Source organism: Microcebus murinus, chromosome 4 (assembly GCF_040939455.1).
Source record: "Microcebus murinus isolate Inina chromosome 4, M.murinus_Inina_mat1.0, whole genome shotgun sequence".
Taxonomy (NCBI): Eukaryota; Metazoa; Chordata; class Mammalia; order Primates; family Cheirogaleidae; genus Microcebus; species Microcebus murinus.
In genome coordinates this window covers 44,542,463-44,563,259 of record NC_134107.1, presented here as the reverse complement: position 1 = coordinate 44,563,259, position 20,797 = coordinate 44,542,463, and the positions used below count along the sequence as shown (strand labels likewise).

Sequence of the window (20,797 nt, the reverse complement as noted above, 5' to 3'; positions counted from 1 at the left end):
TATTCAACCAATTGTGCTAACTTATGTGTGCAGCATGCCTCCAGCAAGTCTTAGGCCTGCCTGTTTGTTGGGTGTGGGGCTTAAGGGATGACACCAATCCCATCCATGGCACAGCATGATGGGAGGCCTTGGCCCAGAGAACTAGAGAGGAGAACTGGGCAGGGCAGAGGGAGCAGAAAGACGACGGACACTGCCCTTGCTGTGGATGGGAGGGTGGAAATCATTAGGAACAGACCCTCAGAGAAAGCAGGAAGAAGGCAGACATTTACTGCTGTCCCTGTCCCTTCCCACATCTGGCTCATGGGCCCTTGCTTCCTGGCTCTCCCATGGGGCAGTCAGCTAGACGCTAAACCAATCTCAGTTCCTCTCCAGAGCAAGGACTATCAGGTGTCAACTCATAGTGAGGCCTTAGGCAAGCCCTCTCTTCCCTTTCTGGGCCCAAATTCTCCTAACCATACAAAAAGGGGAGGCCCTGGGTGACCTCTAAGGGTCCTTTCAGTTCTGACCTTGCTAATCCTAACTCTGGATACTGCCTACCCGCTTCATCCCCCAGGTTGTCTGCCTTCCCACTGCTGCCATCTGGTGGCCTCCAGGCCCAGCTGCATTTGGCTTTGACCAGGACCAGGTGCTCTTCGTGGAATGTACCTACTTCAAAAGAGTGAATCTTGCTTCTGCTTCAGGTGAACACACACTGCACTTCTCAAGACTACAGATCAGTGGATATTCATTGTCAAACACAAAAACCAAATATGACACCAGAACTTCATCTCTTTGGTAGAGATGTCACAACTGCAACTGAGAGCATGACCTCCCTTCCCAAAGACAGGAAATAACCTGCACAAGGTCACAAAGCTGCCTGGCTCCCAGGCCACTGCACAGTTTTACTTTACCACAGTGTTTAGGGCAGATGGGCATCTGCAAACCAAAAATAAAGGCAGCCTAGGGCCAAGGAACAAAGCCGTTGGAAGGTGGGGAAAAAAAACTGTCAAGATTCCTCAAAAAATGCTAAGGTATGGTACGTGAACAAGCTATGAATTGCTTGCAAAAAGTCATTGGAAATACACACTTGGGTGTCCAAGGTGTCCACTTAACTGTGGAGTTCAGCATTCATAAGAACACCTTCAGGGTCTTCCATTAACCAGCTTCCAAGCCATCGCCACAGCCCAGGTACTAGGCTAGGCAGACCACCATTCCATGGGGAAAACACTGAGGTAGCTTCATGTGCTTCCCTTGCCAGATGTGAGCTCCTCAGGGCAGGGTTATATCTTTTCTTATTTCCAGGCCTCTTCACATCTGGCCAGAGGAGCTCAACAAAGGTGTATACAGGTAGATTCTTTAGGTTCCTGCTCCATCATGGGACCTCTCCACTCTGGGGACTCCAACTGATCACACCTTGGCTACATCTGCAGCCTTCTTCTAAACTCTATAGCACAAACCTGGAAAAGTAGGTCACTTGCCTGTTCAGGCCTCTATCATCTCACATATGAAACCTAATGAGGTTTTGCTGGGTGATCTTCAAAGTCCTTTTAATTCTAAAATGTTAGAATTTGAAACGCCCAAGGCAAATCAAAGCTACTCTTCACCTGCAGACAGAGATGATCTAACAATGGGAAAGTAAACAATGCTTCCCTCTAGTGGTTCAGTGCTGTCACTACACCCTCCTGGATCAGTGCACCTATCACTAAATCCCTGCTCAATTTCACCCTAAACTCTGAATAATAGAAATCATCCTGCAGCCAGTGGAGCTCAAGTGCAGAGAAGCCAGACAGAAAACAAGGAGGCCAGGCTCAAGGAACCAATGAGGCCTCCTAGCTGATTCCACAACAGTAGAGAAATTCCCCATCTTTTGGAACAAGCATATTTTGGAGCTCAAAGGACCTTTTGTGACCTCCAACTCCCCTCTTCAGATGAGGAAATTGAGGAAGTTGAGCGATGTGCAGAAGGGACTTGCCCAAAGTCACAAAGCTGACTCATGATTGAGCCAAAAATAGATGCCTACTTTCCTGCCTCCTGATACAGTATCTTGCCTCTTTTCCATGCGACCTCCCAACGGAGGCCCATGGGAGTGACAAGTCAAGGACATACTTGTATACACAGGAACGGATGGCAAAGGGGCCAGTGTCTTGCACTGAGGGGTAATCGATTTTATTCATTAACTTTAAAATAGCATTGATGAGGGATATAATCAGATTGAAAATTACATATTCAGCATAAAAAAATTTAAAAAGGAAATAAAATTCACTCATAATCCCACCAGAAATAATATTGTAGCATATTTCATTCTAGTCTTTTCTACAGAAACATCTTTTTTTAACAAATTAGGAGTTATAATGTAGTAACACAGTATAATCTATTCTTTTCATTTATTACGCCATGAGCATATTCCTGTCATTAAATATCCTTTTATAACATTATATTCCAACATATGGCTTTGCCATAATTTATTTAACCTATCTCCCTTCAACTTCATTTGTTTCCACGCATTTGTTTTTGTCATAATATATTGGGCTGCAGTGAATGGCATGATACTTAATCTTTGAACACATGCATAACTATTTCCTGAGGCTCATTTTATTTTTTATTACATAAAGTAGAATTTCAGAGCTGGAATGGCCCCTAAAGATCATTATATCCACAATCTCCTGTTGGCCAGATGGGAGAAAGGGGACCATAGAGTTTACTGTCTTGCCAGAAGACAAAGAGAAAGCAAGAGAACCAACTCTCAAACTCTCCACTTATTAAAATGTGACCTTCCCAAAGTCCAACCACAACTTCACGCCCTTTCCTGACCATCTTCACCCATGCTGACCTCTTCTTTCCCTGAAATCCTAGAGCCCGCAGTGTCAGGGCCATTCCTTTGGTGCTTAGCCATATTCTTTTTATTCTTCTACTAAATATTTAATTTGTTCGTCCAACCACAAGCTTCCTAAAGGTAGGTCTGGATTTTCTGTTTCCCTGTATTCTATAGCATAGTGCTATACACATCTAGGTAAGCATTCCACAAATACCTGCTGAAGGACCAAGATAATTAAGACTGCCCTTCCTCATTGCTTGGGAAAATGCAGTAACATTGGCAAAAGTTGGGGAGAGATACTTCTTTGAAGAGTAAAAGAAGTTTAGTTAGAGCATTCTGAGATATATTCAATTTGAAATTAGAAAAGCAGGCTTGGGAACAAAAGGCTGGGTTCAAGTTTTAGCTCTTGCCCATCTACATGAGCCAAGGCAATGCAGTTAACCAATTAGGGACTCATCTGTGAAGTAAGAATAACGCCACTCATCTTGCCAATGTCATATGAGAAAACGGATGTGAAAGTACTTTACAGTGATCAAGGTGGTCCATAAGAGATAGGATTGCTGTTGTATTATCATAAACAAAAATGCAGCTACTTCTGTGAGTCCCAGAATGGCCTCTTGACCCTTGCTCCTGGGGCACCATCTCCCAGCTTCTACTCTACACATATATCCTTAAGGGAATCTATGGCTGCACTCTTCAGGTAAACATCAGTGTTTTCTTGAAGAACTTCTTACACAGAAGGAACCAGCATTCCCAGTTCAGGTCCCTGGGTTTGACTAGTTAAGTCATCCACACTTCCTCATCATCCCTGTAACAACACAGACAAAGCACTGGACCAAGAGACTTGAGTTCTAGTCCTAGCTCCTTCACTCACTCCCTGTGCCTCCCCTCTTTAGTCCTCAGTTTCCCCATCTCTAAAGTGAGGAAGTCAAGCCAGATGATCTCTAAGTCCCTGCCCATTACTACATTCTAAGGGATTCTAAGATAAAAAACTAATGACATTAATAATAGGCAGAAACTATCTACTTCAAAATAGTCCTTTGGTCTCAGTTTGACTTTCACTCATTGGGTTTCTAAAGTTCTAAAGCACACACATTATGAATTCCAAAGCACCTGCTTTAAATAGAGCCCACGAGGTCAGAATCTTCCTGAGCTTGGTTGAGGTTTCATGATACACGGTCTCAAAGAAGATAGAGTAATGTACACTGTCACCCTATTCTGAAAAGGATGTTGGCCCCAAAACAGAAAAATCAGCATTAGGTATATTTATAAACTCAGTTTGGTGTGAATCAATGACTGGGCTTAGATTTCTCTAATGCTTAGACATCAAATGCAATAAAATATTTCTTGGTCTGTGACACTTGAAGAAAGGACAGTGGAAAAGAGGTGGTCCCTTTCACATGTACCATGCAATTCCCCTCTTTAGGCAAACAAAGGAACAAAAACTATCTCAATCGAAAGGGTATAACCAAGAATCAAGAAGACAGTGAAAGGGAAAAAATACTTACTAGAAAGAAAGAATCAGATTTCTAGGTTAAACGCTGCCATAAAGTCACTTTCTCTCCTCTTGGTTTCAGTTTTCTCATTTGCAAAGTGAGGAAGTTGCTTATTCCATCTCTGATTCTCTAAAACTTCCAAGACTCTAGGGTTTTAATAGGTGACACTAAAGAAAGTAAAGAATGTCAAAGAACTCTGTGTATTTGGTCTCACTTTTTTAATCCATATCTCTTACAAGACCACAAGGCTACTTTGGGATACTGCATGGTTCAGGGAAAACTTCCAGCATCCCAAAAGCAACTGTATTCTAGACATTCTGACCAACCCCACATTAAAGTCTGGATTTTGCATAAATCATCCCCCTTGAAATTCTAATAAATCACCAGCAACCAGCACTTCGCATTTATAAACATTAATCTTTCTTCCCTCTTCAGCAGAGTCCTGAATCAACCTGTTACCTATGTAGAAACAGTCATATCCAGCCCCACAGAGACCTCTGCTGGAAGGAGGAGAGATAGAGCATCTGACCTCCAGAGAGCTCAGGAGTTTTCAAAAGGCCGGAAGAGTTTAATAAGTATTGAAAAGACACATGAGCCCAGTTCTATGCTGGATGCTTTAATACATCATCTTACTTAATCCTCAAACCAGGTCAGTAATTATCTCCCTATTTTCCTAATGAGGAAGAAAGTTCAAAGAAATTGGGTTTATCCATTTGTCCAACATATACTGAGTGAGCAAAACTAAACATGCCCTTGGCCTCATGAAACTTACAGTCTAGTGGGAGGGGGAATAGTCAAAGAATCCTACAAAAAAATAGCACAAAGGAGAGGTTTATGGCGCTATGACACAGATAAAAGGGAAAAGTGACTAGTTCGAATGTTAAGAGAAAGTCTCCATGAGGAGGAGATGACTAAGTTGAGATATAGGGGGGAAAAAGGATTTAACTAGGTCAAATTGAAGAAGGGGTACAGTGACAAATGTGCCAAATAGAGGGAACATCAGGTACAAAGGTACTATGGTGTAAAATACATGATACGTTCAAGGAACCAAGCAGAGGCCAGAGCACAGATCAGATATAGGGATCAAAAGCCAGTATGGTGAGAACTGGGGCTGGAAAGGTAGGCAGAGGGCAGACCACAAAGGACCTGTAGGACCACTTGGGATTACATTTTTATCATAAGAGCAATGGGAAGCCATTTGAATGTCACACAAGGGGTTTGAAAAGACCTTCCAACTAAGGTATGGAGAACAGATTGGAGGGAGAGGGAGTGAATGTGGGAAGACCAGGATACCAGTAGAGGCCATTGCATGACTCAGGTAAGAGGTGACAGACACCTGAACTATGGTGGTGACAATGGAGATGGAGGGAGGAGGAGCTGCCCACACCACACCATCAGTAGGCTGACAGAGCCAAGATTAGCATCTTGGTTTGTCTGACTTCAAAGCCCATGTTTCTCTCTACTTTGCCATTTATTTATTCACTCAGGAATGAGTTACTGATCATCTGCTATGTGCCAGGCCTCTGCCAGTGCTGGGGATATAGCCATGAGCAAAACAGACACTCCTCTCATGTAGTTCACACTCTAGACTTAAATGAGAATACTAACAGATGTATACAATTACAGGTTGGGCTTACAATTACAATGTAGGATCAATAGTAACAGGTAAAATTACTAATAAGGCCACAAATATCTTCTAAACTGTTGATAATATGGAAGAGCCACTTGCCTACTGCATGAGAGGGAAAGACTTTAGGAAACTTTGCCTGTCAGATTTTGTTATTGAGCCCTGCATCCGTGGCGAGCTCATGAGCCCTCAGGGCAGAAACTAGTATGACTCAAGCTCAGCACTGACCCTGCTGAAACAGAAGTCTTTCTGAAAGCAATTACTAACTCCTTAGTTTACCTACATATCCCAACCTCAGGCAACATCACTTATGTATGCATTTCACAATAGTTGGAATATTTCACACAGATTCACTCATTTGAACCTCAGGACAACCTTATGTAGAATGCAGGTAGGTTTCCATGACCTACTTGAAAGATGAGGAAACTGAGGCCTAGACAGGTGCAGTGACTTAATCAACATCACCAAACTAGGAAGGCACCCAGACCTGACATCCAATTCTCATTAAAAGAATCTCTGGCCAGAAAATCATGAATCTCAAGACGAGACAGCTGCAAGTCACAGAGCCTGGAGGAAGTCACCCAGAAGTCCCATGAAGCTCCTAAGAACAATGATCAGGGACATTAAGCAGCTTGGGAAAGGTTTCTAGAATGCAGTGCCACCAGCCTGAGACACAGGTACCTTTGCCAACTCTCCCAGATTAGAACAAGTTCTCTTGGACTCTTTCCAAGTACCTCTGACTAACAGAGAAAAAGTACTTTTCCATCACAAACACTGCAGAAAGACACCAGACTCCAGAGAGAGGAGGGCAGAGAACACAACCCAAATCCCACATAGACAATCTATAAAGTTATTCTGATACCATGTGAACTGCCCTAGCTAAGCACCTACCACTGGGATGTCAATCTTGGGCAGTGTTTCTCAGTCATGACACTACTAACATTAGGGGCTGGATAATTCCTTGTTTTGCAGGGCTGCCCTTGCACTATATGATATTTAGCAGAATCCCTGGCCTCTACCCACTAGATGCCAATAGCATCTGCACATGAGCTCTTTTTTTAATCAATATCACACAGCTGATCCCTCCCACAATAAGACTGAGAGCAGCCTCTGTGCTGATGTGGCCTGCAAGTACATCCCAGGAACAATTCACCAGTGGAGCTTGTGAAAACAACCACAGTCAAATAACTCCTTGTTCCACTAATGAGCTGCTTCTGACCCTGTGAGGAAATCTTGTTCCCATTAATATGAGCAGCTGAGTCTCATTAAACAGAAGCCCTGGGTGCTTCTTCTCAATGACACCGGGCCAAGGCAAAGGCTTCTATTGCTGCTAGAAGGAATACAAAATTGGTGAATCAAATAATAGGGGACTCCCATTTACCCCAAATTCAGTACAACAATCAGGACACTCAAACATCCCAGCTTTTAACCACTCTGGACTTAGGAGAAAGGGGAATGTGACAATGTACATAAACAAGCGATCTGAATTAACAAGTTAATTAAATAGCTGAGATGTTACCAAAAATCATGCTCGCGAGTGGAGGTGGAGACCTGAAGTTTAGCTCCAGAGCAGCTGGGGTGACTCAGACAGTGTCAGGGACGTGGGTTCCAACCTCCCACCCTGAGATGGGCTGCTGGCCCAGACATGGGAATCAGCATCAGTTACAATGCTTCAAAGCTAAAGTCAAAGAAGCAACATCTTTATGTCTTTTACTCGTCAATTACCTAACTAGGTAAAGGGTTTACTGACAGATTCAACCAAACTCCCTACCATTTGGTAGTAAGTGTCTTTTACTGCACTGCAAGTCCTTGAAGACTGACTAACCACAAAACGCCCACCTGTTAACACCCAATTAGACTACAGCGAGTTTCCATGCTACTTTTGCACTCTCTACTTAGCTCTAGTGTTGAATATCTCATACTGGAATGTACTAAAATTGGATTACAGGTCTGTCTCCCCTAGTGGACAGTGGGCAAGATTTCCATCTAGTACAAGGTGTGGTACATAAACAGATCCTTACCATTTGTAAGATGGCTAGATGGACAGAGGAATGAATGGAAAGATGGGCAAATGGATGGTAAAGTTCTCCACCTCTATAGTTGTAGACTTAAGCCTACTGACACATTCTAATGGTAAGGCATGGCTCATGTCTTTTCTCCTCTGTTTCTTCAAGGTTTAACACATTGTTCAATAGGTGCCCAGTGAACATTAACTGATTTGACTCCTGAATCCAAAGAGACAAACTGAAGTCTATGAACCCAAGAAAGAGGTTCATGAACCCAGTGAGTCCCAGGAAAGAGGTCAGAAATCCTAGCTATCTACCCTGCTCCACATGCAGTTGAGTATGTTTAGTCTCTTTTAACTAGAAACAGTTTGATGTAGGAAATGAGCACATTCTCTGATAGGCAGTGGAGATACGGAAGTGAGCAAGACTAATATGGTGGCTTCCCTCACAGAGTTTATTGTCTGAAGGAAAAGACAGATATCAACAATGACACAAATAAACAACTACAATGCTCAGTGAGTTTAAGTTTCTGTAGATGGGCCCAATCTTCAAGAAGTCTGAATCTCTTTAAAGAAAGTCGTGATTTTCTTCCAAATGAATGACACATTTTCATTAGAGCATCCTCTGAGGTAGTAATAAGGAAAGTTTATTATATACCTCTGTTATACAGGCCTCTACTCTAAAATGTTCATAAAAATTTTTTAAAGACCAATTTAGAAGCATCATAGATATGAATGCTCAGAAGTCTATGTTTGTATGTATAGTGTGTGTGACTTACCACGGATAACTGAAGCTGATATGAAAACCTGCAAAAGCCAGAAATTTCTGAAATAACCAGGCATTTGGTAATCTGGAAATAGGAGTATAGCTAGAAATCAGACAAGAATAGGAAAGGGGACTCCTGAGCACCCCAGATCTTAAGAACTTCAATTGTCTGTCTGGAAAATTCTGTGGAAATTAGCAGGAGCTCTACGAAGGCAGGCATGAAGAGAGGCCACGAAAAACAAAATCTGACAACAAAGCCAGGAATGTCAAGGCCAGGAAAGGAGAACTGTCCTAAGGGAAAGATGGAAATTAGAAGAAGACTCAAGAAAAGATAAAGACGCCAAAAGCTGTATGGCATGATATGGTAGCATCTGAGGGAATATATGAGATGTCTGAATCAATGTACATAGTTTACTACAAACAATAAAAGTTTAAATCCAAATACCATGCCAATTAGGACTCAAAATAATGCTCCTTCCTCAAACTTGAGATATTTAACTTAATATTTTCTGATGCTTTTAATTTAGACTTGAGTACAATTAGAGTCATCTCTTCAGCTATGACAAGGCAAAGATTCCCCAACATCCTGGACAAATTTCTGGGTGATATGTGTTGCAATGGATTTCTTCTCAAAACCTCATGGACTCTTAGGACAAGAAAGAGTTAACCTAATCCAGGTTTGCCTTTGTGAGTACAAACCTGTGATCCAGAGAGGAAAAGCCACATACCTGGCTGTTGGCAGAACTAGACCCCAGGTCTTCCCCTTTCTGGTCCTTAAAGCTTTTCATCAATAAAAAGCCTTAACCCCAAGCATTCATGGTTATTTAGATAGCTGTCCCCCAACCGACCATAAATTCTATGCTACTCTCTCACCTGTCTGAGCAACAAGGTGTGTCCACCCACTCCAGATGGCAGTGACCTTTTCATTCTGAAAACAATGTGCTTCTATTTTCCAGGGCATAGGAAGGAAGGCAGCCTGGGTAACCAGCTGCCCATGCTTGTTGCTTCCCCAAACATACACCTCTCCTGCATCTTAAACAAACAGAAGGGGAACAAAAGAGGTAAAGGAACATTAGTCCTGCCTAGTTATGATGGAAGATAATACAAGTCTGAAAAAGAACTAGTTAAAAGTTTTATACTTATGCTACAATGTTGAGTGAAACCAAGCCAGATATGAAATTCATGTTTAGTATAATAATACACTATAAGATTTTTTTTAAATTCTATACATAAGAAACAAGGCCAAATGTTCTTAGTAGCTTAAGGAATAAGAATATGTGGGGTTTTTTCTTCATTTATTCATTCAACAAATATCTATGATGTGTGTGACATGTTTCCCTCTTTTCTACATTTTTAAAATATGTTTACATTACCTTTAGTTAGAAAAAAGTTTTAACTTTAAAATAACAGGCTAAAGGATATATTATCTTATTTTATATCATATTGTAATATTTTATATTATTAGTTTAAAAGATAAACTTCTTAAACATAAGATTACTTCACTACATACTCTGTCTAGCAGAAAATATAATGCTACAAAAATCACATCTGTGTGGCACTTTAGTTTGTTTCAACCTCACAATAATCCTGTGATATAAGCAGGAATGTGACAGCCACTGTGATTTAATAGAAAGAGAGCAAATTCAGAGTCAAGTGACTCTGGCTTCTATTCCTGGATGTGCTAACTAGCTATTGACCTTGGACAAATCACTTCCTCTCTAACACTTAGTTTCACCAGCTAAAAATTAGAAGGGAAGGCAGTTGGTCTAGAAGGGCAGTCAATACGACTGATGACATTGGCAACAAGACTAGTGGGCGACTGTGGCAAGCCAGGGAGCACTCACATTCAAACTGCTTTTTAAATGAAAGCCAAACAAAATGAGGCCATGGACTATAATTTAGCCTATGGCTTGTGGGTTTGTGACTCCTCAGAAGAGCTCTAAGAGCTTTTCCAACCCTAACATTCTAAGGATCTACTACTGTTCTGTCTAATATAATAGTCACTAGCTACATGTGGCTAGTGAACACTTGATATGTGGCTAATCCAAACTGATATATAAGTGAAAAACACATGATGGATTGCAAAGACAGTGCAAAAAAAAAAAAAAAAGAGTATAGCTCATTAATGATTTTTATATTGATTGAATGTTGATATAATATTTTGGATATATTGGGTTAAGTAAAATAGATTATTAATTTCACCTGTTTCTTTTTACTTTTGAAATATTACTCACATATATTTCTATTAGACAGCACTGTTCTAGAAGATAAATTAATCAAGGCTGGAAGATGTTAAATGACTTTTCAATATTACATGACTAACAGGGAGTCAAGTGGGAACTAGCAGCCAGGTCGTCTGCTTTCACTGCATTTCATCACTTCCCAATAGAGCTTTATAGTGTTGCTTGCCCTAGGATAGTCTAGTACATTCCCAAAAACTGATCAAAAGTCAAAGAGTATCATTAAAGGGCATCAGACCAAGGTTCAGGAGTGTCCAGTTCAAGTCCCATCTCCTACCCCACACTGTTTGCCCCTTGGCACTTCATTTCACATTCTGGGCCTCTGTCTGTTCAACTCTAAAATGAGGGAGTGTAAATAAGTGAAGCCTTTTTGTCACCCAGGTGACACTGCAGCACTGACATTCTGCAGTTCTGGGAAGTGAATGTGATGTATCTCATATCCAGAGAGAGGACAACCTCCCTGGACTTAAATCAGGGTGTACAAATTATAAAAAGCCCTAACAAGAGGGCAAGGAAGCCCCCTCAGCGAAGTATCAATCTATTAAATGGACTGGAGAGCTCCAAAGTTGCCACTGAAGATGAAGCCTGTGTCTGTAATAAGCCTTTGTTTATCTTAGTACATCTAAACCATCTTTTTGAAAGACAAACTGTCTTCTACATGAGGATCATTACACTGTTGCATCAGCAGGTAAAATTAAATTCTGCTGCAATGCCAAATAGTTACATAATCTACAATGACTCCAGAGAAAAGGTCTAAAGAGCACGGAGCAAAATCCAAAGTGTAACAGCTTGAACTAGATGAGGAAAGAGGGCTATTTATCTTGACAATTTTAAACTCATCTTCAAAATATCAAAAACCAATTCACTTTGTCAATATACTAAAAATCACTAAACTGTGCACTTTAAAATGGTGAATTTCATAGATAAGTTACATCTCAAAAATTCAAATTCTATGTATTAAAAAACTCTATAATAAAAGTATCCCATGTATGAAATAATAAATTTACTAATGATAAGATTTTTTAAGAAATTAAGGTTAACAAGCAATTAGGCAATCTCTAAGTTTACATAATATCAGCCACTTCAAATTAATTAGAACAAAAGAGAAACACCTTTTAGTCTACTCTTATTCTCAGAAAAGAATGATTTCCCCATCCCTCATTGACTGTGGGACATGAAAAAAGTTGCTTCTCACCCTGGGGTCTCCTCTCCTTACTCTGTAAAAGGAAAAGTGAGACCAGATGCCCAGTGGAATCCCATACAGTTGGCATTTTCAACTCAACATTTTTTCTTGTTTTGTAACACAGTCTTGTGCATTGACATCATCGTAGTTCACTGCAACCTCAAACTCCTGGGCTCAAGTGATCCTCCTGCCTCAGCTTCCCAAGTAGCTGGGACCACAGGTGCATCACCACACCTGGCTAATTTTTCTATTTTTTTGTAGAGATGAGGTCTCACTCTTGCTTACACTGGTCTCAAACTCCTGGCCTCAAGCGATCCCCCAGCCTTGCCCTCCCAGAGTGCTAGGATTATATAAATGAGCCATGGTGCCCAGCGCCAACACTTTTAACAATTATATAAATCTACCTAATGTGAGACACAGTTTAAAAGCAGATGTTTCTTTTATCAGTTGTTTGTTTTAAATTCATTAAATAACAAATTATCTGTAGCTCAGAATTTGTAAAGTATTTAAACTCTGACATTATGGCTCCTGTGCTATGGAAATGACAACAGCTTCTTAGTTGGACATCGTTGCAAATTTGATGTCAAAGAATGCATGTCACCATTAATTTACATATTTTAGGTACGCATCTGAACTTCCACATAAAACACTAAGTATGAAAGTTGTCCTCTTTGCTTAAAAAAGGTAATGCATTCAAATCTGTGAGAAATCTTAACAAACAAAATAAATCTCTCAGAGGTAAAGTCTCCAGTCTATCAGCAAGGGTCTGGCAATCTGGGTCAAAGGGAAGGGATAACTGCCACTTTCAGGAAAATCTGAGGAAAATCCTAAGGAATAGTCATAGTTTATTGGCTGGGTACGTCTAATGGATGAATGGATATATAGCCAAACAGAGAGATACAGTGCAAGAGAAAAAAACAGATAAGATAGAAAAATGGGTCGGGTGAGCAGCTCATGCCTGTAATCCTAGCACCCTGGGAGGCTGAGGTGGGAGAGTCACTTGAGCTCAGTAGTTCAATTTCAGCCTGAGCAAGAGCAAGACCCCATCTCTATCAAAAATAGAAAAACTGGCCGGGCGTGGTGGCTCACGCCTGTAATCCTAGCTCTCTGGGAGGCCGAGGCGGGCGGATTGCTCAAGGTCAGGAGTTCAAAACCAGCCTGAGAAAGAGCGAGACCCCGCCTCTACTATAAATAGAAAGAAATTAATTGGCCAACTGATATATATATAAACAATTAGCCGGGCATGGTGGCGCATGCCTGTAGTCCCAGCTACTCGGGAGGCTGAGGCAGAAGGATCGCTTGAGCCCAGGAGTTTGAGGTTGCTGTGAGCTAGGCTGACGCCATGGCACTCACTCTAGCCTGGACAACAAAGCCAGACTCTGTCTCAAAAAAAAAAAAAAAAAATAGAAAAACTTAGCCGGGTGTGGTGGCATGCACCAAGTATAATAGTCCCAGCTATTATACTTGGGACGCTAAGGCAAGAGGATTGCTGAGCCCAGGAATTTGAGGCTGTAGTGAGCTATGATGATGCCGCTGTACTCTACCCAGGCTGACAGAGAGAGACCCTATCTCAAAAAAAAAAAAAAAAAACCAGAAAAATGGGTAATTCAAAGAGATGAAATAGAGAGATAAATTAGAAAAATATATAACAATATATAATAGAGAAATATATACATAAATAGAAATATATATATAATTAGATAGAAAGATACCAAGATGAAAGATAAATAAAATAGAGAGATATATAGGTAAATAGATAGAGAGAGTGAAGCAAACAGGGAAATAGATAATGGATTAGAAAGATATAGATAAAACAGTTTGAGATTACACAGCTAGAGAGTATAGACAGGTAAAAAATTTAGATAGTTACCTCAAACATCCAAATAGAATAGATGGATAAGATAGCAATATGTTACATATAAATTTACTGTTGATTACATGATTTGACAATCGCAATTACCCTAGGAGGAAGACATTCCCATCCTCATTGTATAGCTGAGAAAACAAACTCAGAGGAAAAGGAAGTGAGCCTACATTTGCTGTGAGTGCTTTACATGTATTATCATATTTAGTTCTCATACTACCCACAAAATATTTCACAGACAAGGAGAGGGTTTCAGAAAGGCACAATAATTTTCCTAAGGTCATACCAGTGGTGGCATCAGAATTCTCACTCCAAAATCTATGACCTTTCCTCTGTATTTCACTGTCACCACCCTGGGCAGTCACATACAGAATTCTGAATAGCATGTTAAACTGAGAAAAAGCTGGTACTCACCTGTTAACAAAGCTGAGTGGTCTGAACCAGCAAGAACACATATTGGTTTAGAATTCTCTAGACCTACAAAAAAATTTTTTTCTTTTGAGTTATATTTATAACAGAACACACTGGGCAAAGAGGGGACTGTCATCTAGCACCACCTGAGCATGGGAGAAACTCTCAGCCAGTACAGGCAGGTTGGAAGCCACCGCACTGGCCAAGAAGGTGGGTGGCATCGTAGGGAGCCTGGTAACACTCCAGGGGATTGAAAAATAAGTAAATATATTGAGGATAAAGGAGCCATATGCCTCACTATTAGAGAGGTGAGAAAAGTTACAGATATGAAAAGGAGGAAGGTAGAATCAACCATGTAATATTGGATAGTAACTGAAGGGATTAGTATAAATTCATGGTTTCTGATAGAGATAGATAAATATAGGTGTGTGTATGTGAAAACATGTGTGTGTGTTTGTGCATGTGTGTGTGTGTGTGTGTGTGTGTGTGTGTGTGTATTTCCTAGCTCTATTCAATGAAACGGTCTAGAAGCAATGACATCACAGACATTCAGGTGCCATTATGTGTAGGAACTTAAATACAAACGGGCCTCCTAATAACACACAGGCAAAACCAGATTTTACACTGGCCTACTATCTCCAAATCCAGCACTTTTCCTCCCTTAATTATACTGCTAAAAGAAATGTGATAGATATACACCATGGATTACTATTTAGCCATTAAAGAATGAAATTCTGTCATTTACAGCAACATGGATGGAAGTGGAGGACATTATGTTAAGCAAAATAAGCCAGGAACAGAAAGTTAAAGGCTGCATGTTCTCACTCTTAATGTGGAAGCTATAAAAAGTTGATTATATAGAAGTAGAACATAGGATACTAGAGGCTGGGAAGGACCATGAAAGGGAGAGATTTGTCAAAGGATACAAAGTTACAGCTAGATAGGAGGAATAAGTTCTAGTGTTCTATACCACTTTAGGATAGCTATAGTTAACAGTAACACATTATATAGTTTCAAATAGGTAGAAGGAGGATACTGAATGTTCCAACACGAAGAAATGATAAATACTTGAGACGATAGGTATAGTTATTATCCTGATCTGATCACCATACATTATCTGCATTGAAACATCACTATGTACCCCTTGGATATGTACAATTATTTGTCAATTTAAAAAAATAATTTTTTTTTAAAAGTTGGGGTAACTTGTGGTAACATGTAGTCTAACATGCAGATAAATGCAAACTTATTCTATATCTCTTTTTTACTCTTTTTTTCGGACACTGCTATTTAATAACTGTCTTAATAAAATAGGCCTTAAGACTCAAGTATCTCTGGAATGATAATAGGACAAAGCAGTTGCTTCCAGTCACATTCGTCAGAGAGCAAGGACAGAGCCCCCAGTGGCCAGAGAAGGAGGGGACAGTCAGGGTTCCAGCTCCAGAACTCTGGCAATGAGATAAAGGTGAAAGGATAGAAAGTGAAAGACTAAGGACAGGAAGTTAATGATCCATTCTAACGCCATATAAAAAACTCCCCACAGCAACTCTCAATCTCAACTGTGCCCTGAACAGATCCTAAACAGGTTATTAAATATAAATAAAATAAAGTAAAATAAAATAAAACATTTTTTCTTCCTTCTAGTTACAGGTCCTGTGTTAAAATATAGAGTGACACAGTTTCTGCCCTTTAAAAGCTAATAATCTTCAGCATATGAGAAACCATATAAACAATCCATAATACAACAAGTTGTGCCATCCATGCATTTGAAGCAAATGCAATGGTGCTGTTAAAAGAGGAGAGTCTTTACTGAGAAAGCTGTACCTACTAGGCCTTGACAAGTTCTTAGGATTCTAGGCAGAGGCATTTCAGGCAGAGGTAACAGTTTGCACATAAGTACAGCAGAATGAGAAAGCAGGATATGCCTGAGAAGCAGTGAATACCCTGATGAAGAGGGCAAAAATGTTTGGGAAGTATGAGTTTATATTAATATTATAAATGTTTGCAATGTCATGTGGACTACCTATACAGCATCCTATGCCACCTTCTGCTCCTTTTCTAAGAGTACCCTTCCCATTTCAACCCATGGGCTTCAGGGAAGCTAAGCCCACCCCCAGCTGAAGGAAAAACCCTCCAAGACTTAGAAACTATCAGAATGAACCCAACACTCATGTACATCACTCCCACTGCAGCCCACCCTTCCCTTTCCCTTTTCGTTCCCCACCCCCTTCCCACCACAGTCAAAAATCCCTGCTTTATTCTGGCTAAAGAAGAGTAGTTCTCCTGAACTAAAAAGACCTCTAAAGAGATGTCTCCTGAACAGGTTTTTCCCACAGCCAAGGCTCAGCAAACTGGGCCACAAAGTAAGAGGAAGAAAGAAAGAAGATGAGATGGAGATATGGTACTATATACAGAGAGACAAATAGCCATAGAGAGTAGAGAGAAAGGGAGATGGAGGAAAGGAGGAGGCGTGGGGAGGAGGAGAAAGAGGGGGAGGAAGAGAGGAAAGGGGGTGAGGAGAAGAAAGCCCTACAGACCAACTGACCAACAGATCTATGGGCAGAACGTGTATTACTTACTCCTCATATTTTCATGTACAGAGATTTCCCTTTGGGAACACTTCTAGTCCCTCTTTCGACAGCCTCACTCACTCCTGCTTCCCTTTTAGAAGGAGGAACTGGGCATGCAAGGCACAGCCCTGCTGGGTTCCCTCTTTGACATGTACCTGTCTGCAGAGAAAGTGTACCCTCATGTCCTCTTAGCCATGCAGCAAGCTTAGCAGGGCCAACTCTACGTAGTTGCTCCAGTGCCTGGTGGATAAATTCAAGTTGAAATTCAGAATTTAGAGGCTCACTATTACTACACATTATTTCCAACACCTAAATCATGTCTTCCAACCTAACTTTTAACAGTCCTAGAGCTATCATTTTGATCTCCCCTACCTGACTTGCATCTATCTCTCAATGGGTTCCAAACTCTGGCAACAAAGAGGGTTGCTTTTACTTGGCCCACAAAAACTCCAGCAAGCCAGGAACAGTGGCTTGCACCTATAACCCCAGCTACTTCATAGGCTAAGGCAAGAGGATCACTGGAGGCCAGGAGTTCAAGACCAGCCTGGGCAACATAGTGAGACCCTGTCTCTTAAAAAAAGAAAAGGAAAGAAAAGCAAACCAGCAAGACTGACAGACAGAGTTAGACAGAGAGACCAAGAAATAGCAAAAGCAAAAACCCATTCACTCATTTTCTGTATGTTTGTGTCTCTATTTCCTGACAAAGAATAAACATGAGATTAAAAAAAATAAGGGTCTCACCTGTCACTCTGCTTGGTTCCTTTGCTGTCAAAAACAATGGGAGAGTCTGCCCAGGGCACAACCGTCGTCCAGATGATGCCAGACCAGTCCCCCACTGGAACACATTGCCACTCACTTCTCAAGAGAGAAGAGAAAACAGAGAAAATGCACATCAGGATAAGACCAGATTGCTCTTTGAACCCCAATGCTGTTGGAAATTCCCAATTCATTCTCAGTGAACATAAGTGTTATGGAGAAGCTTCATCGCTTCAGTGGGTCTATGACTAGTCTATGAATAGTCATAGGGATTACCACCAAACCATTCACAAATCTAGCCTTCGGGGCAATCTAAGACCATCAAAGAAAGTTCCCATACAGTAAATAAAACTTCCTCCAAAACGCTTGGAGTACTACTTTGTACTACTCTGCAGTACTACTCTACAGTAGTGAAATCACTAGAATGAAACCTTGTTCATGATTAACCTGAAAGGACAACTCAGACTCTAGATCAAGCAGAAAATAACCTTAAAGACCATCAAGTCCATTTCTCACACTTACCAGATGAGAAAACTGAGCCCCTGAAGAAAGGAAGTGATTTGTCCAAGGTCATACAGGGAGGTAGCAGCACAGAAAATGCTAGGACTCTGCTCTCCTAACACCTAAAATTTCTCATTGCCAAATAAATATATATTTGTGACTAAAAGATAGCTTCTTAATAGCCACGATTTCAGTAAAATGGTCTTTTATTTTTATGTCCACTGAATATAACTCATGTACCTATGTTCTGAACCTCAAATGCATAGATGAAATTCAATGTATTTGATCCATAGTTAGGTGTATGCAACTAGGAGCTGTCACCCAACAGCAACGTTAAGGTTCTGCTCCTCTAAAGTATCCTATAATCTACAGACCTTCAGGCTATAAACAAACAAGCCTGCTTGGTGGGGAGAAAAAAAAACCTATGACCACTGAGCACAATGTGAACAAAGCACAGTGTTGAAATGAAACAAAACTTACAATCTATGTAACAAATAGATTGTTACATAGATTCCCCTTGCAATAGATTACAAGGGGAAAAAAAGAGAGGACAATAATTATAGAGACTTCAGATATGTGATAAGGATTAATATCCAGAATATATAGAGAGGTCCTAAAACTCAATAACAACAACAACAACAAAAACCCTTAATAAATACACAAAGGACTTAAATAGACATTTCTCCAAGAAGATATACAAATGACCAATAAACACATGAAAAGATTCTCAACTTCACTAATCATTAGGGAAATAAAAATCAAAACCAAAATGAGACGTCCCCTCGCATCCATTTGGTTGCTACTATGAAAAAAAAAACAGAAAATAAAAAGTGTTGGCGTGGCCGGGGGTGGTGGCTCACGCCTGTAATCCTAGCACTCTGGGAGGCCAACACGGGCGGATTGTTCGAGGTCAGGAGTTAGAGCAAGAGTGAGACCCCGTCTCTACTATAAATAGAAAGAAATTAATTGGCAAACTAATATATATAGAAAAAATTAGCCTGGCATACTGGCATATGCCTGTAGTCCCAGCTACCAGGGAGGCTGAGGCTCCTGCTTGAGCCCAGGAGTTTGAGGTTGCTGTGAGCTAGGCTGACGCCACGGCACTCACTCTAGCCTGGGCAACAAAGCGAGACTCTGTCTCAAAAAAAAAAAAAAGAGTTGGTGAATTTGTGGAGAAATTGGAACCCTCGTGCACTATTAATGGGAATATAAAATGGTACAGCAGTTGTGGAAAATGGTATGGTAGTTCCTCAAAAAATTAAAAATAGAATTACTATATGATCAAACAATTCTACTTCTGGGTATATATCCAAAAGAATTGAAAGCAAGATCTCAAGGAGATATTTGTACACCTATGTTCATACCAGCATTTTTCACGAGAGCTAAAACATGGAAGCAACCCAAATGTTCCTTAACAGATGAAAGGATAAGCAAAATGTGATATATACATACAATAGAATATTATCCACCTTAAAAAGTATGAAAATGTTGGCTGGGCATGATAGCTCATGCCTGTAGTCCTAGCACTTTGGGAGGCCAAGGCAGGAGGACTACTTGAGGTCAAGAGTTTAAGACCAGCCAGAGCAGGTGCAAGACCCTGTCTCTACAAAAAATAGAAAAATTAGCCAGATATGGTGACATGCACCTATAGTCTCAGTTACTCGGGAGGCTGAGGCAGGAAGATAGCTTAAGCCCAGGAGTTTAGGCTGCAGTGAGTTATGATGATCCAAAAGCACTCGAGCCTGGGTGACAGAGCAAGATCCTGTCTCAAAAAAAAAAAAAAAAAAATGGAAATGCTGACATATGCTATTCCATAGATGAACCTTGAGCATGGTGAAATAAGTGAAACAAGGCAATCACACACACTGTATGATTCCACTTATCCACTCTTAGAGTGGTCAAAACCATAGAGACAGAATGTAAAATGGTGGCTACCAGGGGCTGGGGGGAAGGGAAGAATGGGGAGGTATTGTTTAACAGGGACAGAGTTTCAGTTTTATCATACAAAAAAGTTCTGTAGATGGATGGTGGTAATGATTGCATGACAATACAAATGTACTTAATGCCACTGAACTGTACACTTAAAAATGGTTAAGATGATAGGTTGCATGTTATATATATTTTACCACGGTAAAAAACATTTTAAAGAAAAATAAATTTTTTTAAAAAGAGAGATAGACTTGAGATACATATCAACCAATTGCAATATATAGACCTAATTCAGATCCCAATTCAAACAAATGGTAAAAAATATTTTTAAGACAATCAGGGAAATTTAAACACTGACTGGATATTTGATGATATTAGAGAATTGTTAATATTTTTTAGATTTGATGATTGTATTGTAGTAATGTTTTCAAATAGAGTACTTACCTTTTAGAGGTACATGCAGAAATATTTACAGATTAAATGGGAGAGAGGAGGACTTACAATTAAGTTAATCAAACACATTAATGGAGACTGTGCTACTTTTTAACTAGAGATGAACACATAAGACTAGCAATTACTGTGTTTCCCTGAAAATAAGACATTACCGTGTTTCCCTGAAAATGAGACAGGCTCTTATATTTATTTTTCCTCAAGA

General features: G+C 40.3%; 1 protein-coding gene across 7 annotated transcripts in view; it reads right to left on the bottom strand.

Annotated features, from left to right (window-relative positions):
• SERGEF (secretion regulating guanine nucleotide exchange factor) overlaps positions 1-20,797 on the bottom strand; it is a 236,204-nt gene that overhangs the window by 191,210 nt on the left and 24,197 nt on the right. For 6 of the 7 annotated variants that reach the window (XR_012918957.1, XR_012918959.1, XR_012918958.1 and 3 more), the window contains exons 6-8: positions 17,698-17,811; positions 14,390-14,452; positions 9,562-9,720 (exon numbers count right to left, since the gene is read on the bottom strand). Coding sequence is in view for 4 of the 7 variants with exons in the window: in XM_012780647.2 (XP_012636101.1) it covers positions 9,562-9,720; positions 14,390-14,452; positions 17,698-17,811 (336 nt within the window). In the remaining 3 variants the exon portion in view is untranslated. The remainder of the gene's footprint in view (positions 1-9,561; positions 9,721-14,389; positions 14,453-17,697; positions 17,812-20,797) is intronic. The other variant, XM_012780652.2, reaches the window with a different exon arrangement.